Source organism: Mustela erminea, chromosome 4 (assembly GCF_009829155.1).
Source record: "Mustela erminea isolate mMusErm1 chromosome 4, mMusErm1.Pri, whole genome shotgun sequence".
NCBI classification, from domain to species: domain Eukaryota; kingdom Metazoa; phylum Chordata; class Mammalia; order Carnivora; family Mustelidae; genus Mustela; species Mustela erminea.
The window spans coordinates 138,954,156-138,981,190 of NC_045617.1; the positions used below are offsets into that span (position 1 = coordinate 138,954,156).

Genomic DNA, 27,035 nt, shown 5'->3' on the forward strand with positions numbered 1-27,035 from the left:
TCTGATGGGCAACTGCCTCATGTGCTCATTTGAGAGGTTCTCAGGCTCTTTTTTAAGGGAGGATCTCTAATTTTCTTTATTGATTAAAAAAAAAAAATCAGGAAATGGGAATTGATTGGGGGAAATTGTACCGAAGTTAGGGGAAATAATAAATGCCCAGAGTAATGAGAAATCTTTTCTCAACTATTAAGCTGTGGTTTACTTGTTGGGTTTTTCCGAAACTTTTCTTTTTTGTGCCGGAGAAAATGAATGGTCATTGCATTCTGCTTCTGTATTTAAGGAAGGTAGCAGCGTGTTCAGCCCTCCCTGCAGGCTCATAGGCCTGTCCTCTTGTTGAAGGCTCTTCCAGATGTGTTTCTTTACATCTCACTGAGAAGCAATTCCGCCTTCCTCCCGATTTATTGTTGGCCGTGTAATTTTGTTTATGATGTTTTTGTTGCTGGTGGTTTTTCTTTTACTCTGTACTCTTGACTCAGGAAGCCCGTCTCCTTTTCTATTTATGGTAATTACTAGAGAGCATTTTATTTTGGCCCTTGGGGAGTGCCTGCTGTGTTTCTTTGTGTGGGCATGCCTGGTAGCGTTGCAGACTGTTTTCTTTGAGGTCAGGGCTTTTTTGTAAAATGGTCTGAGAAGTTTGGCCATTAAAAATTTCGTGTTTTATATAGGATCGTCCCCACTCCCCCACTCCCCCAAACCTCCTACCCTCCACCCCTGAGTTTTACATCAGTGTTAAGGATGAAATCCATCCATTACTGTCCTGTTGAAAGGACAAGATCTATTTTCTTGTGTGTGTGTGTGTGTGTGTGTGCCCGTGCGCGCGCGCGCACAGGCACGCACACACACACGTGCTTTTTCCGGGATTGGAGAAGGTTTTCTTGAGAGCTACCCTGATAACTGAGGAATGTTAGGAACAAGAAGAGAGCCCGCAGGCCACTGAGTCTCTCTGGAGACAAAAATGGAATTATAGATTAACAGACAGTAGATTTCCCAGAATGTAGAGCCTGACCCTCCCACTCAGACTGTGCAGGTAGAGGAATATAAGCCTCACCTCTGGCCTCGGGTTATTTGGCAGTAGCTTGAGTTTTGGATAAAGGAAAAAAATGTCAAAGAACTTGCGGAGGCTTTTTAAATTTTTACCCCCTCCTTCTAGGAAATTGATCTTGGTTTAGCTTCTGTTCCCTGTGATGGGATATAGGGTCAGAGATCATCCACGTTTCAAATCTGTCCCTCCTTACAGAATTAAATCCACGAGCCATCCTAACCTGGTTTCCTGCTACTTGTACTGAGATGTTATTTTTGTATTTATTATTGGCAAACTAGAACCCATCTCTGACTCAGACACGCAGGGCTTCCCTCATTCAGTGGGAACTCTGGAAACTTTGAGTAGTTTGTTTCCTTCAAGCTACTAGGTGCTCAGTTTATGTTTCAAGGAACGAAAGCTCGAGTATCTGCTAATAACTTTTTTTTTCTTATTTCAGAGAATGCTGAAATCTTGATCTTTGAGAATTTCTGTAAAAACAATAAAGTGTATTAGGACATTCTGGGTATCTATTTAGTTATCTGGTTTCCTTATTATTTACATGAGTTTCTTACTGTGTTTGTAGCTTCATTTGCTCCACAATTACTGAGGCTGGAAATGCATAGAAGGGTTGATGTTGGGCAGTTGTGAATGGAGCCTTTTACCCAGGGAGCATGTGTCCGTAAATGGGTCCCAGGATTGAGTTCTAGAGCAGTGAATCTGGGTTTATCAAAACCTCCGGGCACATGCCACAACCCTGACCTGGTTAAGTCAGAGTGGGGATGAGGTTTGTATTTTATTATAGCTCCACGGGGGGTTGGGGGGTTGGTTTCCAAGGCAGCCAAGCTTGACACGTAGCATTCTAGAGAAGAGCTTCTGGGGTTGCTCAGACCTGAGCACGAGTCCTCCGTGATGGAGACAAGAAAGACTGACTTATTAGGAAGACAAGTATATGGGTTTTTTTTGGTAAACCCAGTAAAGGAGTATTTTTAAAAGGTGAAAATCTTGGCTTCAGGGGCTGGAAGTTTTGCTGAGAGGAAGCACACAGCCCAGGGGTAGCAGCGGGGCGTGGCTCGATGAACATAAAGATGTTCATCGCTTACCAGGAACGTTTTTCTGTGTTCTTTCCCCGGGTCTGAGGGTTTATGCCTTTTGGATCTTGTAGTGTTCTGCTTTTCTGTCTGGGTTCAGCCAGTAGCTGGCATCCAGAAGGGGCCGCTCTGGATCCTTCACTTGAGGGGGAACAGATTGTAGCTTGGATCTCCACACACAACTTTATCTTGGGACCGTATTTTGAGTACTTGTGAGCCCAGGCCTCAGGCCAGTGTCTCCTTGGTCGCCTGTCTCTGCTTCTGGGTGGATGTTCTTATTTGCATGTGAAGCTTAAATAGAAGAAGGGATGTTCTGGGGTGCGTGACAGACGGAGATTGATTTTATTTACGGTTCACATGGCCGAGTAGGATTTTCTTTTTCTTTTCTTTTTTTTTTTTTTTTTTAAAGATTTTATTTATTTATTTGACAGAGAGAGATTACAAGTAGGCAGAGAGGCAGGCAGAGAGAGAGAGGAGGAAGCAGGCTCCCCGCTGAGCAGAGAGCCCGATGTGGGACTCGATCCCAGGACCCTGAGATCATCACCTGAGCTGAAGGCAGCGGCTTAACCCACTGAGCCACCCAGGCGCCCCCCCGAGTAGGATTTTCTTACCAGCACCAGCTGATGAGCTCTAGTGTCGCCTGTGCTGATCACTGCCCCATTATTGACCTGCCATCACTGGTGAATCAGGTTTGTGGTGGCAAGTGGCTTTTTTACAGAATGACTCTTGAGTATCTGAAACCTCCAGTTTCTTCCATGCTCACCCCTCTGCTTTCACTCACTATTTTAAAGTCTCCTTTTTCCTAAGGCTCCAGAAACCTTAATAGCCATAAAGTAAGTGACTTGTCCAGGTCAGCTGGCCCTTCGTTTGACTTCATTCTTAACTTTCATGGGGACAGGTAAACTGTGCTTTCTGCCCATCAGCAAATGAGGGTACAAGAAATTTGATGTTCCAGCTGCTGGGTGATACTCCGATCTCTGGTTCTGACCCACGGCCTGAACTCTGACCTGTCGTCTCGGACAGATTAGAGGTAACTCAGATTAAGAAGTCTAAAAATGAAACTCTGGTTCCTCCCTTCTGTCTGTTCCAGAGCCCTCTTCTCAGAAGTGCTTTTCTTCCCCGAGGTTTCCCCCCTCCTCCCCCCGCAAGAGGTGAGTCCATTTACAGGGCTGAAACATTTTGGAGTTTATCTTTGACTCCCCCCCACCCCCCACCCCGCCCCATTCTAGATAAGCACCAAGTTGTTAGCAGAATGTGACCAGAAGCAGCAACTGCCACTCTGCCACCTTCGCCCTTATGGCCTGGGCAGGTGGTTATTGAGATCTTCCTTCCCTGCTTCCCTGCGCACCCAGCCCACCCCGCCATGGTTTATTCTCAACAGAGCAGCCTGGGGACACTTTCAAAACGTGCAGATCAGGGGCACTTGAGTGGCTCAGTGGGTTAAGCCGCAGCCTTTGGCTCAGGTCATGATCTCAGGGTCCTGGGATCGAGTCCTGCATCGGGTGCTCTGCTCAGCAGGGAGCCTGCTTCCCTTTCTCTCTCTGCCTGCCTGCCTCTCCGTCTACTTGTGATATCTCTCTCTCTCTCTCTATGTCAAACAAACAAACAAATAAATAATTATCTTAAAAAACAAAACAAAAACAAACGTGTAAATCAAATTGTTCCTTCTTTGCTCGAAACTCTCCAGTGGTTTCCCATTGAGAGTGAAATTGTCCCATGCCTGCTTCTGCTTAATTCTTTCACAGTTCCTGCCTGAAGTGTAAATGGTAAGCTTCCACTTAGATCCATGTTGCTTATAACACGGGTTTTCTCTTCTCACTGTGAAATGTCAGCAGAGGAAGAATCAGGACTTTGCTTCCAGATAGCCATATTTGCTTTCTCTAACAGCTTTGCTTTAAAATCAGATCGTATGCATGTAGTGTCCCCTGGGTGGGGATCAGCCCCGGGACTTTGCGGGGGGGAGCTTTGTTGAACCATAGGTGAGCAGGAGTCCCTTTATTTTTTATTTTTATTTTTTTTAAAGATTTTATTTATTCGATAGAGATCATAAGTAGGCAGAGAGGCAGGCAGAGGGGTGGGGAGGAAGCAGGCTCCCCACCGAGCAGAGAGCCCAATGCGGGGCTTGATCCCAGAACTCTGGGATCATGACCTGAGCGGAAGGCAGAGGCTTTAACCCACTGAGCTACCCAGGCACCCCACGAATCCCTTTATTGGTCCTTTACACTGGTACATCAGGTTTTGTAGAGCTAAATAATGGCAGGGACTCTTGTCCTGCAAGAAAGGAGCAATGTTAGAACTGGCTCAGATGCGGGAACCAAAGAGGGTTTGCAGTTTTGTTTAGGTAGCAGAAATAGTGATGACTTGCACACCAGTGTGACATTTTGATGAGTTGAATCTTGTGACTGGCCTAGGACTAGATTAACTTGTAGGAAATCTCTGTTTGAAAACCACTGTTCACTTGCACCTGGTCAACATAGAATCCTGCGTTCTATGTCCTGTAAACCCCAAGAGATGTGGTTGAATACTGAAACCGCCATAGATGGTACATTGATTCTAATTGGTCGGTGAGCCCCATTGACTGTGTTTCTTGGTACCACAGTATTGATAAGAAAGCGAATTGAGAATGGACTCTTACTGGTGCATTTAGAAAGTCTGTTCTCCATTTTCTGTGGAATTCCTGAAGCCACGATGATCATTGAGTTACTAAACACCAGTACTCAGGTTTGCTGGAATTCCTTTTGAGATCTGGATGCAAGATGAGCTGTTCCCTCTTGTTGAGCTTGTCCTGGGTGGGGGCAATTGAGAGTTGTGGGGGAATTACAGCCTACAAGGTAAGTTGGGTGGATTATAAAGGAATTTTTGTAGCCCATGCTAAGAAATTTGGAAATTTTCTCTGTAGGAGCCACGGATGGCTTTGGTGTAGGGGAAGGAGTGACATGGGTTAATAATTTTCCAGAGTAACTCGTGTCCTTCTGTTGTGGGTTTTTTTTTTTTTTTTTCTTTTAAGAGAAAAACTGAGGGGCATGGTGGGACTAGGGATTGGTTTGTTGCAGTCACTTTGGAAGGTTTCCTCTGTAAGAAGGGAGAGGAGAGTGTGTCTTAAGACTGTATCCGAGGCCTAGAAGGGCAAATACCATCCTACCCGGATTTAGGGAGTGGAGGGGAATGAGAATGTGCCAAGTCCTGCTTTAGGATTTCAGATCCTGGATAGCCAGGAAGTCTGCAGGAGGGATAATTGAGGTAGAATCCCACAAGGAGGTGGGGGCAGGGGAGAGGAGAGAGGAGATTGTCAAGAAAATGCATTAGTCGTCATGGGTATTAAGATCCTTACAGATTGGGAAGGGCAGAAAAATCCTGGTTAAAAAGGGCTGGGAACAGGAAATGGGAAAGCCAGGGGTGGGGGGGGGGAAGGGGTGGGCCTCAGGTTTCCAGTAGAAAAGCTTGCATTAGATTTGGCAATGACCTTGCTTTCCATGGCAGTGAGAACCATTTTCCTCTGCAGGGCGGGAGTCTAACCCACCGCAAGGCTGGTGTGCACCTGTGTTTCTCAGTGTGTGGTCCCCGGGCTGACAGTGTCTGCATTGCCTGGGAGTGACTTGGAGGTGGGGTCCACCATGGGGCCGGTTGTCCAGCCTTGTGGAGGTTTCTCGTAGATGCTAGAGTTGGCTGTCACTCTTCTACAGGTGGGGAAACCGAGTTCTAGAATTGAGGTCCCTCTTCCCTCAAGGCTACTGTCTTGTTTTCCATCTGTTTCCGAGTAAGCATTCACTCCTAGAAAGTGGTTTCAAGAACGTAGTGTGTGCTAGACTCCTTGCTCCGTGCTAGGAGCACAAAGAATCGGGGCACATGGCAGGTACTCTGCACTCAACACGGACTAATCAGGGTGGGATCTATCTAAACACCCCTGTGCCTAAGGTTGGTCATTTGCAGATGTTTGTGGGATAATACTTAATAGGTGGGTTGTAAAATGGGGAGGGGAATGTGTGCAAGAAACATGTAGGATGTGGCCTGTCACATAGCAGTTTACACTTCCCAGTGGTGGGAAGTGCTTATGGAGGGGGGAGCAGGCGTGGAAATGGCTTCTGGAGACCCGTCCCTGTAATGGCAGGGTGCACAGCAGTTCCAGGTCGTTCCTTCTGCTGAGGGCTGGAGGGAATGACAAAGGTGGAGATAGACTTCCTGGATGGGGGCACTGCCGAACCCTAAGAGCTGGCACTCCTCAGCTAGCTGTTGATGGAACCCCTAAAGCATTCCCAGCAGCGTCCTAGGGCCTCAGGGAAGACCACAGAAGTGTGGAAGTTGCCCTGCCTCCCTCACCATGGCTCAGAGGCTCATAACCTTGACTGGTCCCGGCAGAAGGTGGGGAAGCGCTCTATCTCCATGGTTTTGGTTATTCTGTCGGTGCTTGGAAACTGGTTGATGGAGGACTGGCTTTTGTGTCTAGTCCTAATCCTGGATTTTAAAGATTTATTTATTTATTTTAGAGAGCGCGCATGCCAGGAAGGTGTGGGGAGTGCGAGAGTGAGAATCCCCAAGCTGAGCTCAGAGCCTGATATGGGGCTTGATCCCAGGACCCTGAGGTCATGGCGTGGGCCCAAATCAAGAGTTGGGCCCTCAACCAGTTGGGCCACCCAGGCGTCCCTCCTGGAGCTTTTATTTTGTGGGCGATAACTTAGAAAATGATTTGAAGGCATACACAAGTGGTGTGTCTTTACGGGCTTCCTTTTGTAGCCTGAAGAGTCTTGTACTCTATCCCCAGATTTCCTCTCCGTACGTCCCCTGCAAAACGTGGTGTAGAGGAGCACAGCCATTTTCCTGAGCATTGTCTGGGTATCTGTACTTCAGATTTAGACTTGGATTCTTGTGCGAAGTATTTAATATTCCGGAGTCTTCCTGCTACGTATTTCCTGTACATATTTGGAAGAATGTCCGGGGTATGATGAAAATGCAGCAGGAGGTAGCACACAGTCCTTGAAACGCAGTTGGATGCTCTAGAACCGTGTTAGACGTGGGAGCTTCCGGTGATGATGGACACTTTCTATAGGGAGACCTGGGGCTGTTGAGCACTTGAAATGCGTCTACTACAACTCAGAACGTAATTTTTAATTGTAATGAAGTTAATCGTAATTCGTCACATGTAGCTGGTGCTGGCTCTATTGGCTAGTGCCATTTGGGAAGTTTTGGGGGAAGGGTGGGGGTGTATTCTTCACATTAAAAAGGCTTTAATGATGAAAAGATCCAGATCGATTAGAATGCCGTTGGAAACCTACTCGTTACTGATGTATTCCCAAATGAAGTCCTTGTCCACTTGCCCCGTCTGCAGTGCTGATGCCGAGTCTTCCTTAATTCTGCTTGGGTTTTCAACGGTACCGGTCAGTCATTTCTTTGTAACTTGATCTATCTTTATTGCTTTCCGCCTTTCCCTACGCTTGAAGGTAGATGATCCGTCCAGATTCCTGCTGGATTCTTGGAGGTGATCCTGCTGTGATCTTGGGCCTTTCTGAGGAAAGCACAAACTGTCTGACAGGAGGGTGGACGGTTCCCTAACTGCACCGCTTAGCCGTGAACGTGGGGAAGTCCCAGCCCATGCTGCCGCTGTCTTGACAACAGCAATGTGACACGCTCAGACGCAAAAGAGCTGACTTGGCAGCTGCCCAGTAGATTTTTATAAAGGCTCAGTTGGTGGCCGGAGAATCAGGCTGTCAGAGTTGTGTGTTATGCAATAAATCGTTTTCAGCAGAAGTTCTTAATCCAATTTCAGCTGTGGCTTTTTTTTTTTTTTTTTAAATAGGCGGTAATCAAAGATAAGTACACATTATTTAATGGGAGTTTGGAAGAAGTAAAACTCTCCTTGCATAAGCATTTTCAGGCCGTTTACTTTATCCCAGGAAGCATGTCTGTCTGAGGAAAATGTGCTGCTGGAAGTGCTTTTTAATTTAAAGTCAAGGCAGAAGCAACATCCTTCACAAGTTCAGTAAGTCAGTGGTTTCCTGGCTGCTCGTCATCTTTCTAGATGTGAATATCCCCCTTTGATAGTGTCAGCACTGACCGTGGATCCATTTCATGGAATTAAAAAAAAAAATGGATTCGCATCAGGTTGATTTGAAAAATGGGGATTTGTAATGGAGAAGACATGATTATTTTGTGAAAAGGGAAGAAATACTACGTTTTAACCTGAGTTACACCACTCACCTTTTTCAGTATTTTCTCATTTATTTTTGGCTCTGTAAATCCTTGTTTACTTGGAATCCTTGTCAAGAATCCAGACAGCCTCCCTCCCCCACCCCCACCCTACCCCCCCAGGTAGGGGGATGCTTTCATTGTTCTGTTCTCACACTTGATGGAAGAGGCTGGCATTTCAGACAGCACATATTGTATTAAGTAGGTTGACTTAACAGGTATAGGCAGAACTTGTTCTGAAGAGAAAAGGCATTCACGGAGAGGATTCCAGTCGTGCTCCCTGGAATGAGGAAAGCGCTAACAGTTTTTCTGCCCCGTCTCCCTCACGAACCCAGTCTTTAAAATTTTGTCTCGTTGCTAGTCGGCTCTGTGCACCTGCCAGACCCCCTGCCCCCTCCCATTCTCCTCCTCTCCATGAAGTGTGCTTATTTCTTTTTAATCCAACTTAGGGTCAGGTTGAGCATTGGAATTGGGCCATGGCACTCCTTTTCATTTTAAGAGGAGTAGAAAGTCACAAATTCTTCCATTCCCAGAGCCTTGGCAAGGTGCATAGAGAGAGGCTGTACTCACTCGCTGATGGTGTTGGTGAACTTCCCCAGTGGCTTCTGGGGATCCAAACACAAAGTCGTTCATCTCAGCACTTGTATAAGCTACAATACAGAGGTTTCATGGTAGGAGAAGGCCTTCCTCCCTCCGGATCTGAGCATTGTCTTTCTGTGCAATGCCCCAACTTACAGGAGGCTGCGAAGAATATTTGATTTCCTGTACCCCCTCCCTATGGAAGCATGAGTGTTTTCTGGGGAATGTAATGCTATCTTTTTTTTTCTTTTTTTAAGATTTTATTTATTTGATAGAGATTACAAGTAGGCAGGTAGGCAGGCAAAGAGAAAGGGGGAAGCAGGCTCCCTGCTGAGCAGAGAGCCTGATGCAGGGCTTGATCCCAGGACCCTGAGATCATGACCTGATCCGAAGGCAGATGCTTCAACCCACTGAGCCACTCAGGTGCCCCTGTCATGCCATCTTTAACTGTGCCTGTCCCAAGGGATTTCCCCTCCTCCCCTCACAAGTGACCTTTCTCTGTGGGGAGGTTCTGGGTTTCATTTTAAAACACAGGTGTGTATCACACTGCATTCCTGGTACGTCTTAGATGTTGGCTTTATTTTTCTTGGTTGATGTGGTTAAAATGATCTCCAGTGTATTAGACCTTTTTTTATTAATGGATTCCTATTTGCTGAAAAGAACACCTAGTATAATTGGTTGGTTGACCTCTGTCCCGGCTTCCAACAGTAGTTCCTTATTAACAATGCCCATGGTTGGTATGATACATTACTTGGTCATTCTGCCTGTGATGTAACGTTTGCTGACAAGTGATAGGAAATTAAGCATCTTCCATTGGGTGGACCCTATTAATTCGTAAATGTTGTAATGTTAGAAAAGTTTGTTTTGTTGTAGTTTTTAAATCAGAAACCTTTCGAACCCATGCATTTCCATCCGTGTTTTCCCTCTCCTCAATCAAGATGACCTGAACTTGAAATCCTAACAGACACGGACAGATTGCATAAGGATGTCTTGAGGGGTGACCTTAGAACCCCTGTTCTTCCAATTACATGAGGTAGCTACAGAGACCCAATAAGAGAAAATCCCTCTCCCTCCTGTTCTTACTAATCTCCAGTGAGTGCTGCTCATGAGTGGTTCTGGTGGGTTTCTTTTTTAATTTTTTATTTTTTTTCATATATTTCCATTCACCTCTTGAAATGAGTAATTTTAATTTTGCTTTCATGTAGGAGTTCATGTGAGTTACAGGTTTGACATTTACTCTTTAAGAATGAATTTCTAGGGGTGCCTGGGTGGCTCAGTGTTGGTTAAGGCCTCTGCCTTAGGCTCAGGTCATGGTCCTGGGATCGAGCAGCCCTGTGTCAGGCTCTGTTTGGCGGGGAGCCTGCTTCCCTCTCTCTCTCTGTCTGCCTCTCTGCCTGCCTCTCTGCCTGCCTCTCTGCCTGCTTGTGATCTCTGTCAAATAAATAAATAAAGTCTTTGCGGTGGGGGGAGGAAAGAATGAATTTCCACGTTTTGAAACTTCGCTTTGGGTACCTGCCTCGTCCTGTGGACCCATTGACCACACTTGCCAGTTCCACGTTCTCTGCAGCTGCGTGACCTTGGGAAAGACATTGAAACTTACCTCTTTTAAAAAAATGAGTTTCGTGATTACTTCCTTTTCCACCCCATTTTAAGCCAAAAGACTGTGGTAGCAAGCTTTTTAGTCTTTAACTGGACCTAGGTTTTGGAGGATTGTTAGTAGGTTCCGTCTGCCACAGGGAGGGCTCCGTACAGTGTATCTTCCCATCTTCCCGTGCTGGCCGCGCAACTCCATTTTCTTGCATGTCTGTTGCAAAACTTGGAGCGGCTTAGGGTTATGTATGCTGTGTTCTTTTACTCTTAATAAAAAAGATTATGACCATAAGCATTCAAGTTTAATTCCTGACCAGCTGCCATTTTTGATAAGAGATTCTCCCGTTATTTCAAAGAATGGCAAACGTTTTTCAAATGAAAAGAAAAACCCTGTCACTTTTACTTTTTTAAAGGCCTTAATACTCAATTTTCCATCTGCCGAAGAAAGTGATTTTTTTTTTTTTAGCAGTCAGAATAGCAAAGTGAATCTAGATCTGTGTGATGATTTTCCTGTTTTTTCTTTTTCTTTCCCCCCCCTTTTTTTTTAACCCCTTCAGTGGATATTCTACACATGGCAGTATTTACAAAGCATTTATTTTGGAGTTGGGGAAATAGAGGTTAAGAAATAAGGGGATGGGAATGAGGGAGGGTCCTTGATTGCACTTGCCGGGATAATTTGATGAAAATGTAAAAACCCTGGAGGTCTTATTGATGCCCCAATGGCAGTAGCTTTAAAAAAAAAAAAAAAATCTTTAAGGAAATGCGAAGAAAGAAAAGACACACACTCTGGGTGACTGAATTTCCATCAGAATTAAGCTGCTGGGTTCCTCTGACTGTGGCTACAGCTCCTCCTGGGCCCTCCTTTATTAAACTGACCAGTAAACCAGAATGGACTGGGTACTTGGTTCTGGGGAAGCATCCTGGAAGAAGTCCAGAAGGGATCTTTGCCTGTTCAGTGCCTCACTGTCGAATCTGGCAGGATTCCTTCGGATGAGGAGAGGGAGTCCCATGGCCTGATACGGTCTAGGGAAGATCAGAGGAGATCATTAGGAATTTTGAGCACTGAGGCAAGAGTAGACTATCGGACGATTCTGAAAATGATGATTTGGGAATGCATAATTGAATACAGAGGGTGCTGGGAAAAGGGCACGCCAGAATCCTGGAGGATTCTAGAGGAGGAGGAATCTGTGTGGACGCGATGGGAGAGGAAAAGCCAATGATCGAGATGTTTTGTGAAGGAATCGGTCAGAATTGAGCTTACACGGTAAGGGGCTGTGACTGGGTTGTCAGGTTTGGGTTCTAGGAAACCATGTGGATTTCTAGATTGGGGCCGTTTCCTTGTGGGCACTAGGTGGTTGCAGGATGAGGTCTCCAGGACGATGAGAAGCTTACAGCTGAGAATGAGAGGGGTAGCCTGTCCTTTCGGATTATCACTGTGGGGTGTGTTTAATGGGGGGTAGCGGTGACTTGAGTCCAGGAAACTGTAGGATTTCCTGCACTGCACTCCACTTAAAACACCCTGGGTGTTGTAAGGTTAGGGACCGGCAGACCAGGTGTGGGTTAAGGTAGTGGGAAGAAGGTGAGCTTGAACTTGAGTCTCTTTTGTTACCCCGAAATATCTCTTGAGCTCGAAATATCTCTTGAGCTCGTATTGTATCAGGGAGGCCCTGTGTCGCTGGGATGTCAGTGGTCAAGGGGATTTCCTGGCCCCATGCAGATATTGTTTAAATGGTTGATTAAATGAGCCCATTATTAGGGGCACCTGGGTGGCTCTGTCAGTTAAGCGCCTGCCTTTGGCTCAGGTCAGGATCCTGGGATCAAGCCCCATGTCGGTCTCCCAGCCCGGCGAGGAGGCTGCTTCTCCCTCTTCCTCTCCCCTGCTTGTGTTCTCTCTCTCTCTCAATTTTTTTTTTTTTTTTTTTTTTTAAAGAAAAAGAAAAGGATGAGACCATGCTTGAAGAAGGGGGGGAAACAAAAGGTAGTAAACTCTCAGATGTTGGCATTTGGAGTTGCCCGACCTGTTGAGAGTTCTCTCTGGGCTTTTCTTGGAGTGCTCAGCCCTTGGCTGTTTCAAACGACAGCTGAGGCTAGAGCGGAGTGCGTGTTGGACTTGAGGTACCTTCTTGCAGACCTTCCATGACTCCCCATCTTGGCTAGCTCTGTGTTACCACCTCGGCGGGTGCAGGCACCCCTATGTGTTCTGCGTCAGGCCTTCCACCGGGGAGGAGGCCAGGCCTCCAAGCATGGCGTAGGGTGATCCGTCTTGGCCCTGCAGCTGGGAGAAGCAGCTTAAGTTTTAATTTCGGAGTTATTACCCACCTATGGAGCTTTCGGAAACAGAGTCCCTTTATTACCAACTAGGTTTGTGTCTTGTGTCAATGTCAAGGGACGGGACAAAGCTTGACCAGTATTGTATGTTATAGAAAAGAGCTCTTGTGTACCCCCCCAAATTTGTTTTTCAATGTCTACAATTTGAAACCCCATAATCTGGGTCATGGATTTGGCTCCCCTGTATTTAAAGTACTTTATAGCTTTCATGAAGGCTCTCCTGTCCGTAAGTGAACCCGAAACGCATCTTCTTTTGTGGGTGGCTTCTGCCCCCATGGTTTATGGTTTAACGAGACCACAGTTGTAGGGGCAGGGGCTGTCTTGTGTGGAGGCCCGATGTCAGAATGAAGGCACCAGTCTGAACACGACCCAGTAAATCATGGCAGGAACTTTACTTTGAAACCTATTTTCAGGTTTTATAATTTATAAACTGTGGGTATGTACGGAATAATAGTTTATAATCCCAGCCTCGTTGGAGGATGAGAATAGGGATCGGGTCCCCGTGAAGAGTGTTCTCTCCTGGGTGCTGGGAAAAGCTGGGGTTTCAGCCTCACTGTCTTCAGTATTATTAGGAGGAGCCAGTACTCTTTTGTTGGGGGAGCTGGTGGGACAGCGAATTCACCTTCTTTGTGCCTTTTGTGTGCTGTGTGCCTACGTCCTCTGATTAATTATTCAGGCTCCTCAGGTGGAGTCTGGTCAGAAGGCCTCCTTTTTCTGTTGGTGAACCATGTGGTCGGAAGGTAGAGAGTGACTTGTGCATGGTAGTGGTTCAGAGACCCCGTGGGCTTGTCCCGCCAGTGGAGGCAGTTGGCTGGTTTCTTTCAGCCTTTGGGTCCGGACCTTGACCCGCCCACCATGGCCTCTAGATCCCTCTTGCCTCTCTGGGGAGCGCCCCCAGGAAGACAGGAGGCTCCTTCCTCCTTGGAGCCTACGGAAATCTCCGCTTGGCCGGTCTGCAGGAGTGGGAGGATGGCGTGGGCAAGGTGGAAATCCTAGTAGTTCTTTCCCAGGGCTCTCTTCCCCCTTATTACGGAAGATGGAAGTGCGCTCTCCTGGGGAAAATCCTGGCAGCTTAACCGGAGTGCAGTTTCAAGTTATTTAGGGCTTTAGAGTCTCTGTGGTCGGATTTCTAAGAGGTAGTTTGTGTTTATGCAGAATTTAGGAACGCGCACTCTGGGAAAGCCCTCAGGTCATCTGGCCCCCCTGACCAAGTCCTGTGGAGGTTTCCAGGGACTTGCGGGCAGCAGGGAGGGTGAAACCGCTCTGTCTGCACTGGGCTGGCCGTTGGGTGTAAGGCCTGAGCAGAAGGAACCCGAATATCCACCTTCCCTTCCTGCTTTTACCTACGGTATTAACGTTCTCCGTATTCTCCGAAGGTCCCAAGGATCTGCGAAGCTCCTATCCTTCTACGGTGAAAGGCTCTAAAATGTCTTGACTTGAGTGTGAACTTAAGGACCTCTTGGTTTGCAGACCGTAGGCAGGTGCCTAGGGCTGTCCTTGGCCTTGTGTGAAGCAACACTTGAGATCTTACACACAGCTTCTCGCTGGTTCCCTACAGCAGTCCCCTCTCTGCTCAGATCCCGGATCCACCATTTCTGATTCCAGAGTGGGCTCTGACCTCCCTCTCCAGCTGGGGGGGCTCCCTCTCCTCCTCCTCTTGCTGCTCCTCGCCCCTCCCTCTGTCTTTCTGCCTTTACTGCTGGAGTGGCTGGGAGGGGCGCCGGCGGCACCGGCGGCGGACTAGCTCTTTGGATTTGCCCAGCCTGGCCCTCGTGTGTTCCTGGCCTCTCTCAGGAGCATGCACCACATCTGATACCACAGACATAAGGGAGCCTCGCAAATTAGACCTTCAAGACCTATTATTAACCTGTGTGTATTTTTCTTTCCTCCCCCCACCTTCCCCTTTAAGTCACCCCTTCCCTTCCCTCCCAGACCTCCTACGGCTGCCCACCAGGATTCATGCCCCCCCCCCCCATCCCCACGAGCTCTCTTTCCTAATTAGGGCTCCTTTCTGTGACTGAGGGGTCAGTGGAGATCCCATTTCATCTCTTCTGATGTCACGGTGAAGTCTTGGCAGGCAGCACCGACCCCTGCCCCCCAGCAGCTGTTTCTGAAGGAGCCCAGCTCAGGGTCGTAAGGCAGGGCACCTTCTGGCATTGCTCTGCGGAACTCCGGAGGCACACTGGTTCCTCAGGCCTCCGCTTGAGGGTGCACAAAACGTCTCTTTCTGAATTTTGCCCGGAATATGTTAGTGTTACTAGTTAATGAGGGTATTTGGGCGCAGGGCTTGTAACGAAAGCGAGGTGCTTGGCTCCCTTCCATGCCCTTCGGCTTTTTGCTAGGAGCAGTGCTGGAACCATGACCACAGGATGGAATTCTGGCCTCCAGAGCTGGGTCTTGGTCGCATGATGCTTGTTTAGATTTTTTTTTTTTTTAAAGTTTATTCAAACTCTTCGTATTTACTTGCCCACCTACTCCCCCCCCCTTTTTTTTTTTTTTAGTGATTTCCCTTCTCCCTTTCTTCTGTTTCTCCAGGATGACAGTGATGGGATTCCATGGTCAGAAGAAAGGGTGGTACGTAAAGTCCTTTATTTGTCTCTGAAGGAGTTCAAGAATGCCCAGAAGAGGCAGCACGGGGATGGCATTGCTGGGAGCCTGAAAACGGTGAATGGTGAGTTGCCTCTTTTGTTGGAATCGGATGGTATCTTTGGGCACGACCTTGTTTCTGAATCGGATGTGTTTCGGGCAGCTTGTGCTTCTCAGGTTAGGCCCCTAATGGCAGTTATTTCGGACATCCGACTGGGTTGATGGATTCATTTTTATGCTCCTTTATGTGTTGTGTAATATAATTGGCAAGGTGCCTCAATTAGTCTGTTCCCTACAGATAAGATGGGGGCTGTGATCTGATTTCTGCTGGATCCTGGGTTGAAGGTAGAGTCTGCCTTACCGGTTTTTCTTTGGGTCTCTTGTCTTTCTCCTTGGATCTTGCCGCACCCTGGAGCTCCTGGTTCTTTTCCTGTTTGTGTAGGAAGTAGCTTGAGTCTCGTGGGTGCACGCGGCCCTTCCTGCCCACTGGCTCAGAGGCCTGCTGAGGACCTGCTTCCTTCCTTGCTTCACAGGTCGGGCAGGTGGTTGCATGGCAGCAGGTAATAGACGGTGGCCTGGAATTCTGTGCATCTGGGAGGGCAGCCGTGTGGCTACCCGAGGTCTTGCAGCCTGGAAGGAACCGTGCTCTTCTGAGTTTTTAACACTGACTCTTTGTCATGGGTTTTTTAGGAGGACGGGCCAGAAACCAGCCAGTGGAAACCATTTTAGAACACGCATTTGGTTACAGTCTGTGCTCGTTCAGGGGATGTGGCCGGGGTGGCCTTCCACAGTCTTCCTCGTTAGTCTTTTGGAATTCTAGATAAGTGTGAATGAATGGACCATGTTCTGATTGGTACGTAGCTTGGAGCAAGGAGAGAGACACGGGAGAGGTGGTTGTTCTTTTTTTAATGTCTCTGCTGTGGTCCGTGGAGTGACAGCGTCGGGACATGTGGACTACTTGAGAGCTGGCCAGGGTCCAGCAGCCACGTTCACCTCGGGTGTCCACTGTCCTTCCAGTTGGCTTCATTGTAAGGTGGGTTGTCTGGGGGAGCCTCTTTTTTAATGATTTTATTTATTTATTTGACAGAGAGAGAGAAATGACAAGAGAGGGAAGATAAGCGGGGTGGGGTGGGTGGTAGAGGGAGAAGCAGGCTTCCTACCAAGCAGGGAGCCTGACGTGGGGCTCGATCCCAGGACCCTGGGATCATGACCTGAGCCCAAGGTAGATGCTTAATGACTGAGCCCCCCAGGCACCCCTTGGGGAGTCTCTTGTTGGGACCAGTGCCCACATGGGTGGGACCCGTGTGAAGCCTTGGCTGGGTTTCCAGGGACACCCTCCCTGGACTAAACCTGGGTTTGCCCTGCCACCCACCCAGGACCTGTCTCTTTCCTGTTTCTATGTGACTTAAAGCTTCTGGAAGTTGGAGTCCACATGTATATGGGAAGGCCCCCACCCCTCGTGTGTGTGTGTGTGTGTGTGTGTGTATGTGTGTGTGTGTATACACATTTTTTTTTTCTCTTTTTCTCCCCCACCTACACAGAAGCACAATTAGTAGAATCTGTTGCCACCAGTCTAGAATCTGGCCCTTTGTGTGACGTGATTCTTCCTGGTGTCCTTGCTTCACGTTGAACGTACTGTCTGGCTTTTTACGTGTTTGAGGGGAGTGTGGCCCGGGAGAGTCTCCTTGTACCCTGAAGGTTACAGCAGAGCAGGGGCAGCTGGGGGTTAGAGGTCACTGTCGTGAAAAGGCATAATCTCATTCTGCTATGTACATCGCATGGTACGGCCGTAGTGGTTTTAGAATCTTAACAGCAACAAACACCAACCCATTTGGGGGGGGGGGGGATCCACTTTTAGGACAAGTTTGCCAGGTGTCCAGGATTAAGTAAAGGTGGGATTTAGGTAAAAGAACAAAAACTAAAGCCCTTCTAGGTCTTCCAGGCACTGCCAGCCTTGTGGAGCAAAGGTAGCTCTCGTTTTTAACTGGCCTCGTTGAGGGCTTGACAGTGCCCAGGAAGGAGTTCTAAGAAATCTGGCAAAGACTGCCCTGCTGGGGGTCGTTAGACACTTTAAAGAATTCTTGTATCAGTTTCATAAAGAAAAGGGGTTTTTGTTGTGGTAGTTTGTATTTCATGCTGATGAAGACCGGCTTGTCGTTTTCCTGTCTAGTGTTCTGTCCGGAGACACCAAGGCCTGCCTCTCTCTCTCTCTCTCTCTCTCTCTCTCTCTCTCTCGGCTGCGGGATTGCTGTGAAGATGCCCGTTTCTGTTTCCTGTTGGTGTCCGCGCAGCCACCTGTCCAGAGTCCACATGTTTGTCATTCTGTGTCGTGGATTTCCATAGCACTTCTAAATAAGCCCCTCTGGTTGTAAGAAGAATGTTCTTAGAGGCCACTAACAGGTTGAAGTGTGCTTTCTCATTGGGGGCCTGCTGGAGAGATCGGGAAACAGCATTGCTCACTCGCTGGAGAATAGCTCCTTCTCTGGAGGTCCCTGGACCTCAGCAGTGCACTCTCAGGGCGCACGATCCAGAGAGAGTGGAAGGCAGCGGAGCATCCCGGGCTGTTCTGGTAGCTGAGGTTGGGGGTAGGAGGGTTGCAAGCAGTGTTCTGTGTGTGTGTGTGTGTGTGTGTGTGTGCACGCGCGCGCGCCTGTGAATGTGTCACTTGTTCAGCGGATACTTCATAAACCTCATTCCCAACTACGGAGTGGAAGGACCTCATTCTGAGCTGGACACCACAGCACCCTATTTTGGGGTTTTTCACTGTCGGGCAAATGAAGGTAGGTTAGTGGGGGGAGAGCCGCTTTCACAGCCCTGCCAGGTGAAATGTTTCCTTTTTTGCTTTGTTTGTTTCAGTTCATCACAGAACCACCTGAGGTTCCCTTGTAAACGCTGAAATCCATTGGTCCAGTGTTAATGGTCACAGGAGGATCTGTCTGGTGGTGGAGTTTTGAAGCTCTGCCCAGTACAGAGCCCTTGCTGTAGGATCCGGGGAAGGAAGCTGGCCAGACGGGGGTTGTAGGGGGTTCCTGTGCCCAGAACCGGGGTGGGGTCACTACTGCCTCTGTGCCATCGTCCGTCTCTTCCCCCTACCCCCCATCCCCCACCCCATGCCTTGCAGCTTGGGGACCTTGGGTGGTGACCTACCTCTGAGGCCCCTGGTGTGTTCAGCTGTAAGCTGAAGAGTGTCCTTGTAGGGCTTTGGGAGTGCTCTGTGTGGTAGTGACTTTCCCAAGATCACGCAGCTGTCGACTGTGCTGTAGCAGAACTGGAATTAGAGCTCACGTCCTGGAACTCTGGATCTAGCACTCATTTAAGGAGGCAGAAGCGGTGAAAATGACCCTGTATCTTTGCAGCACTGGTATTGAAAACAAGGCATTCGATCCCCCCATGCCCATGTCACTTTTCTGAGCTGTTTCTGGGTTATTTGTCCTCCCAGTGTTTGCTGGGGAAAATTCTGTCTTCAAATAATACGCTGTGTTGACAATAGGAGGAGCTTGATGGAACTTTTTCTCTAATTTGAGAATGAATTGACATCACTTCCTCTAAATCCTTGGCCCACGAGGATGATGAAGCATGTGAGGGATTGGGTGTCCAGGAACCCGGCGTATAAGGCGGCAGTTTTTATCTGAGTGGCTGAACTCTGCTGCCCCATTTTCTCTGGGTCTCGGGTCGTCGTAATAACCCAGCCAGACAGGATACTGTGGGGAGAGCTTGTAGTTTATGTCATGAAATCCATGTTGGCTATCCGTCTTGCAGGGAATGAGGTTGTAGTTTGGTTGTTGTTGTTTTCTGTTTGTTTTTGATCCTTGTAGAGGTAGTGAATGTGACTCTTGAACAGCCTCACGGATCATCCGTGTGGAGGGACTGAAACCCTCCACTGGGTTGGTTGGTTAGAGCCGGGCCTGGGGGAGGTGGGGCTCGGATTTTTGCTGATTGCGAGAGCCTTCTGTCTGCTTCCTGCCGTAGATAATGCCACTCTGGCTGTAATAAATTTGACAAAAGCTTCGGGAACGGCTGGCAGAGGCTGAGGCCTCGGCCACTCTTTGAGGGCCCTTGGCCCGCCGGGGCTGAAATTAGGGACATTTAAATAATAACATGCTACACAAATGAGTACACATAATTACACAGTAAGAGAGGGGAGCTATTAGCTGTATTTGGAGTTTCATTTGCTTCCTATAAATGTCATCTGAGATCGAGCAAGGCCTCTGGCCAGCCGAAGAGCCTTGAGTGGATTTGAGGGACCCGGGCCCCTCTTCCTTGAAGCCTTGCGGTGGTCCTGGTGGCCCGTCCGTACTGAGCACCCACTACTGACTCCCCACCCATCCCGGCACTCGGTCCGCATCTCAGTCGTTGTAATCTCCTGAGCAGACCGTTCTGTGGATGAGGATGTGGTACAGCAGCAAGGATTCATTGTTGGCCTGCACCGGTGGTCCCTGGCAGCCGCTGCTTTCTGCGCCACGCATCTGATAAGAAAGAAGTAAAGATAGGATTCCAAAAACGAGAATTTTAGGAGGACACTTTTTCTAAAAGGTGTTTCTTTTGAAAGAGGTAATGTGTGATGCTGTGCTGGGGAAGGAGGCTTCGGGGGTGGGGTGGGTGTGTGAGTGTGAATGTGGGCCTCTGTCGTGCATGTCATTGATCGAGGGAATCCAAAGATGGCGCCTGTCCTACTTGCTCACCCTCCTGGGGCCCGTCTCTGGTACACAGACGCATTCATCATCTTTCTTCACTGAGAGGTAGAGCTTTTTATTTTTTTAAATCTACTTATTAAAAAAAAGATTATTTATTTGATGGAGAAAGAGAGTATGAGCGCACAGTGGGTAGAGCAGCAGGAAAAGGGAGAGGGAGAAGCAGGCTCTCCGCTGAGCGGGGGGCCTGATGCAGGGGCTCAGTCCAGGACTTTGAGATCATGACCCGAGCTGAAGATTGATGCTTAACCGACTGAACTACCTAGGTGCCCCGAACTTTGTATTTTTAATGCTGCTGCTGAACCACGGGCTTGGCAGTCCTCTGAGGGCCACTGGTCCTGGTGCCACACTAGAGGGGGATGGGCCTTTCTGGCAACCACTGCTGACTTGTAGTGAGGGGCCAAAGCTTGAGATGTGGATACAGGGGACACCCCCCAAACCCCCTACATACAAACCTCTTTGTTCTAAGGACTAGAATCTCCAGCGCCTTGAAAATCTTAAAGATTCCTGATGTGTTGATTGTGAAATGAAACTTGGTCCCAACTCTTGCAGGGTCATTGTTCTGCATAAAATGAAGATGTTTTGTGAGCCCAAATAAAAAGTCTGAGCACATTGTCCCACGGGTGGCGCTTGATGTACGCGGCTGTATTTGAAAAGACGGTCATGATCCTATGGGTGCCTTCTGTCAGCTGACGGGGGACACCTCTCCTGTCGGCTCTGGGCCCGCGGTGTTCGCCTGCAGTGTTCACATCCAGCTTTTTCAACGGGAGAGACTGTTCTTTGGGTGTTTGCTTGTTTCCTCCTAGAGAAAGTGGCTTACCCCACCGCCCGTGTGTCTGCCTCCGTGTCCTCTGTAAGCTGTGGGCACCGCGGGCTCAGGCTGCCCTCATGCAGCTGCCGCGGGTTGGGTTTCTGGAACTCTCCAACCTGAGACCCTTCTTCCTTCTGTTCCTACCCCCTTCACGAGTGAGACAGCATTCCATGTAAAAGCTGGGTGAGACGTCAGAAAACTTGATGTCTTTCTCTGTGGCTTTCATGTGGTCCGTCCCGGACCTGAGTGGGACCCTCGGGGCATTTCTTGATCGTGCTTCTGTTTGGTTGACACTTGATGGTGTCTTTAGAACACAGACGGGTTTTGGGAGTCATAAAACGGAACGCTGTTGCTCTTCTTTCCTGTCACTTTGTGCTGGAGGCCACCTTACCCCGCCAGCCCTCCCAGCCCACTTCCTCTGTTAGCTCTGTCCTCATCCTTGCCCAGTCTGGGCTGCTCTAAGAGGAGGGGCCTATGACAGGTAGGGGTGTATGTGTGTGGCGGGGCGGTGGGGGGTGGGCAGAGAAAGCACGTGTGCTCTCTCCTGCCTGTCAGGGTTCTTAGACAAGCCCAGCTATGAGGGGTCCTGAGGGCAGGAGGATGGAGATCTGCTGTGATCTCCTTTTCTTACCTCTACGGGGACATCATTCTGGAACTTATCCCTCTTCATTATTTACTTCTCTCCTAGATATTGCCATCAGTAAACAAAAAATGTTATGGTTGCTCTCATGATAAAATAATCCCTCTACTGATCTTGCATGTCGCTCCTGCTGTCATGTCTGTCTTTTCGGCGAGTGCCTCAAAAGAAAATGTCTACCCAGGCTCTACTCTCTACTGTCTATATTCATATTAATATCCTTTCCACTTTCGGTCTCCTTTGAATTCCAGGGATCAGTTCTCGATTAAGGCTTCTTAATGACCTTGATTGCCAACTCAAGATTCCAGTCAATGTAGCATTATTCGCCCCTTTGGCAGTGGACATGATCGAACCTGTCCTGAACTCCCCTTGCTTACTTGGCTTCTACACAGATTTCTTGGAAGGTCTCGTCAACACGAACTGTCCCAACACCAACTCTGTCTCCAGCTGAGTCTGTCCTCTGCTCTGCCCATCTTCCGTTGTCCATAAATGCCAGTTCCGTTTTTCTAGTTCCTTTGGCCTAAGCCTTGGAGTGATCTGTACTTCTGGTTTTTCTATACTTTGCATTCCTTCCTTTGGCAAAACCAAATTCACATCTTCCGAATCTGAGTTCACACTATTGCCACTAGCCGGAAACCTCTAGCTTGGGCTGGGATCCCCGATGCTCTTTGATCTCAGCTTCTGCCTTTTTGTCCCTCCAGGCAGCAGTCAGAATGTGGGCTTTCATAGTCCTTCATAAATGCAGATTAGCACAGGCTCTGTTCCTGCAGTGTCTCCCTGCCTCGTAGTGTGATAGCTTCGCATCCTTACCCTGACCACAGGATGTGGGCCACAGTATCTGTCTAGTCTCACTGCCTCCCCTGGTTTGGCCTTCTTGCTGTTCGAAGTGCACCAGAATTTTTGTGTTTTATGTATTTATTTTTTTTAAGGATTTTATTTATTAGAAAGAGGGAGAGAACACGAGTGGGGGAGGGGCAGGCGGTGAGGGGCAGAGAGAGGGAGGCGGGGAGGGAGGAAGGGAGGGAGGAGCCCAATGCTGGGCTCAATCCAGGGACCCTGGGATCATGACCTGAGCTTGAAGACAGAAGCCTAACCGACCGAGCCACCCAGGCGCCCCAGTTTTTGTGCCTTTTAAAAACAAAACAAAACAAAACAAAAAACAACAAAAACAACAACAACAGAAAACCAGTTAATTTTTTGAGAGTGTGTGCAGGGGGAGAGGGAGAGAGAATCTGAAGCAGGCTCTGCTCAGTGCAGAGCCTGACTCGGAGCCCAGTTTCAGGATGAGATCATGAACGGAGCTGAGATCAGGAGTCAGATGCTCGACTCTCTGAGCCACCCCAGTCCCCAGAGCTTTTGTGCTTTCTGATCCTTCTGTTGACAACTGTCTCCCTTTAGAGAACCACGTGCTTCCTCCCTGCCCGTGTTTCAGGTGCCTGCTCAAACTCGGAGGTTGGAACTGGAGTGTCCCTCTTGAGCATCCTATCAAAAATGTTTTCTTGGTCTGTTATCCTTTCGCTCTTTACCTTGTAATACTTGTCTGCATAGAATTTACCCTGCCTGACCTTGTATTCTCGTTGTTCACTAGTTCGGAGTTCTCTCCCTGCAGTAGATTGAAAGTCCACGCTGAGTGGACTCCTGGTGCTCTGTAGAGCGTGTGCTGTGTGACACGGTGTGCAGACCGCTTTCTGCCCACCAGCTGCTCCCGCCTCCCCCTTTCAGCACCCTCTGCCTTGCTGTGGACCTGTTCCTGTCTGATCATCGGTTGAGTGTCCCACGTATGACTCCAGCTTTTAGTTCGGAAATACAGTCTGACACCTTCCCCTGTGCTGTTTTCCGTGTCTCTGAAGCACATGTTTATTCGTGGTTGTCATAAATTTCTAAGTCTTAACCATCCTAAAGTTTCTTAGGATTGGATCACCCTATACTTTACCTTTCCTTTCATTTTTCTTCCCTTTTCTTTTTCCTTTCCTTTGCTTCTTCTTTCTTTCTAAAGATTAATTCATTTGGGAGAGAGTGAGTGAGAATGTGCACAGAGGAGGAAGGGGCAGAGGGGGAGAGTGTCCCAAGCAGATTTTGTACAAAGTGCGGAGCCTGACGTGGGGCCTGATCTCATGACCCGGAGATCATGATCTGAGCTGAAACCAAGAGTTTGGTGCTTAGCAGAGTGAGCCACCCAGGTGCCCCCACCCCGCACCTTTTCTTAAACCCTATTTCTAGTTTACGTATTCAGGTACAGGATACGTTGTTTAGTAGTTTAAGTTAAAATTGAGCTTATAAGAAATAAGTCATTCCTTCTAATCTCATAACATTTTCGTAATCTGTTGCTATCCTAATTTTGTGGGTTTGTGTCGAGGATCTCAGATGTTAAGCGGCTTGCACAAGGCTACAGAACTAAGCGGCGTAATCAGGATTTGACTCCAGGACTCCTGACTCAGATCGTACCCCCTCACCCTTATTTATTTATTTATTTTTAAGATTTTATTTATTTATTTGACAGAGATCACAAGTAGGCAGAGAGAGAGAGGAGGAAGAAAGCAGGCTCCCTGCCGAGCAGAGAGCCGGATGCGGGGCTTGATCCCAGGACCCTGGGAACATGACCTGAGCCGAAGGCAGAGGCTTTAACCCACTGAGCCACCCAGGCACCCCAACCACCCTTATTTTTTTAATTGAGGTAAACTGTAATGCTCTGCGAAATCATGCTTCTTACTTGTATGATTGGATGGATTTCCAAATGCTCCTATACCCATGTGACAAGTGTTGTATAGTAGACTGAGGACTTTTCCATCAGCCCAGAAATGTTGGTCGTATACCTTTCTCTTTCCACATGAAAGTATGAGTTCATTTTGGGGTTTGTCACCATAGCTGTCTTGATTTTTTTTTTTTCTTTTTTTAACCTTTTATGGTAACTGGGTTTGTGTTTTCCCAGAATGTACCAGAAGCCCTGGCTTTAAGGTAAGCATGAATAAAAGACCTCCTACAGTTGGACATGGCCATGAGTGACCTTCACCATCTCAAGGTGGCATTGGTGGAGCCAGATTCTTGGTCTTGAACTGGGCACGTTTTTGGTCCTGAGCTATGTGCAAGTCTGGATCTAATGAGCGTTTGAACAGCTCTGCCTCTCCTCCTGCTTGGTGTTTCCCCCTCTGTGAGTGTTGAGAAATCACAGCCTTGGTTCAAGAATTCAGGAGGTTCTTGGAACTGGGGTTCCAGACATGGCTTTTCCCCAAAGACAAGCTGAAGAGGCATCCCTAGGGCATATCCCTTCTCTGCTGATGTGTTTTCAGTTCGAGGGATTCTTGTCTGGAGCCTGTGAGCTGCCCCATGGCCCTGAGGATGCAGATGTGGGGGGCAGCGTGGTCAAATGGCTGATTGCTGTTCATCTTTTTTACAGCTGTGGCGAAGGTCTGTGTATTAGTCAGCTCCTGCTGCCCTAAGAAAATACCATAGTCTGGGTGGGGTGGTTTAGACAGAAATACATTTCTCCTTGTTCTGGAGGCTGGAGGTCCCGGATCTGGGGTGCCAGCCAGTCCTTCCTGATGAAGAATGGCTTCCTGGCCATATCCTCACTAGACTGAGAGGGGGGTACAGAGTGCGTAGGTGTCTCTTCCTCTCCTTATGAGAACGCTGGTCCTAGTAGATTATTGTGTGTCGAGCCCTGCCCCCCCCCCCCCCCATTATGATGACCTCATTTACTTTTCTCACCTCCTCGCAGGCTCTGTCCAAATATGGTCACAGTGGGGTTTGGGGCTTCAGCATAGGCATTTGGGGTGGGGCAGTCTTACTACCAATACTGGCACACGGGTAGGGCTCTGAGATACTAACAGTTTTATTTCATTTTAATTTTCGGTTGAGTTAATTTCCGTGTTCATCCGCAGCGTGTTTCCTTTTGTGCTTATGTGGGTACTGGAAGGGTTTCCTGGTATGCTGGGAACCCCTAAGAACTTGTTTGACCTTGGAGAAGTTATTGTTCCTCTCAGTTGGACGGAATTAAGCTTGGGTTTTTATTTATTACATGCCTGCCTTTTTGAGACCTCTTGCGTTTATCGAAATCCCATACTTCAGTGGGGATTGAAACAAGACTCCTGAGCTGGCGAGCTGCTGGAGGCCAAGAGCCCGAAGGAAGGGGCAAAAAATCGGGTTATTTCAAAGGCTCCAGGGATCAGGGAGGGAGCGGGAATCGAGATGGCCCCGGAGGGATGTTTCTGTTTTCAGTGTGGGAAAAATCATGGCCTTACTGAAGGTTGATGGATCTTATTTGTTATACACACATTCATTTTATTTGTATTTTATACACGGATTCAATTTACTTTTATATGCTGTGAGTGTAATTTAGGGCAAGGCTTTCCAATTGGTTTTACTTCTCAACTTGTATAGGAAGGGGAAGAGCCTGGGGGGTCCCCAGACAGGGCTGCCCTCTGCCCAAGTGGACTTGTTCTGGCATGGAGTTTATCTGTGTGCAGGCGGGCAAATGCTCAGGTCCCTGACCTCCTCCTTACCTGGAGATAGTGGGGATCGGTGCTTCGGGCCACGCTGTGATTTGGGTTCTGGGGTGGATTGACGGAGTGTTAACGACGATCTGATCTACGGTGGCCTTAGTGCGGTTTTGCTTTGCTCGTGAACTTCTTCAGTCCCATTCCCCCCAACTTTAGAGGGCCTCTTACCTCGCTTTTGGAAATAACCTGTTACTACTTGAGCCACGTTAAATGTTCAGCGTCCCGTATGGCATATCCTTAAAGCCAGAAGGGTGATAACTGGGTATGCTTTTGGGAAATTACCCTACAACCCATAAATTCCTTAATTTACAGTTTGTTACTCAAGCTCTCCTGCGGTCAGATCTCCTCTGTCCTTCCAGCTTTCTCTGTAGTCTTTCGGGGGACTTCTGCAGAGCCCCCAAACTAGCTTCCTCATGATTTCTTCTGGAAGACTCTAAAACTGTACAGGTGTCTCGTGTGTGGAGGTTTCGGGTCCGGGAGGGAACTCGGAGCTGTTTTATAACCTTAGACCTGCCCGTCCAGGACCAGAGTGTCCAGTATCAGTATCTGTCCAGCCTGTCCGCCAGGCTGTCTCCGTGTCTTGCAAGGAGAGTGTGAGGCTCGTTCCTGGAGCTTTGGGGCTCCTCAGGCCCAGTGCCCCCTTTCCTCCTGTCTCCCATTCCCTGATCTTTCACTAGTGCTCTTGGTTCATTCATGCCTTGGAGCTGATGATTTCAGTTCTGCATACAGGGGCCTCTTCCTGTGTCACCTGCCCCTCCACAGTGGCTTCTGGGTCCATCCCTTCACTGCCTTCCTGTTAACCTTTGGTGGGTAGGTGGGCCTCCTGGTCTTGGTGACCGGGAAAGACCTCTGTGCCTGAGGGGGACCCCCCCCCCCCCGCATCAGCTCTTGGTGCTGCCTCAAATGGTAGTTTCCTTCCAGTTTTCCAACAGCTTTGAATGATTTCCGTTGCATTTCAAGGCATGAAGGCAGCTCAGAGTCACCCTTTGGAAACATGTTTTAAAAAGTTCTGATACCTTCACCCTACT

General features: G+C 48.4%; 1 protein-coding gene across 6 annotated transcripts in view; it reads left to right on the forward strand.

The window, feature by feature from the left end:
• JARID2 (jumonji and AT-rich interaction domain containing 2) overlaps positions 1-27,035 on the forward strand; it is a 255,628-nt gene that overhangs the window by 103,869 nt on the left and 124,724 nt on the right. For all 6 annotated transcript variants that reach the window (XM_032341156.1, XM_032341153.1, XM_032341154.1 and 3 more), the window contains exon 2: positions 15,322-15,457. In XM_032341156.1, coding sequence (XP_032197047.1) covers positions 15,322-15,457 — 136 coding nt within the window. The remainder of the gene's footprint in view (positions 1-15,321; positions 15,458-27,035) is intronic.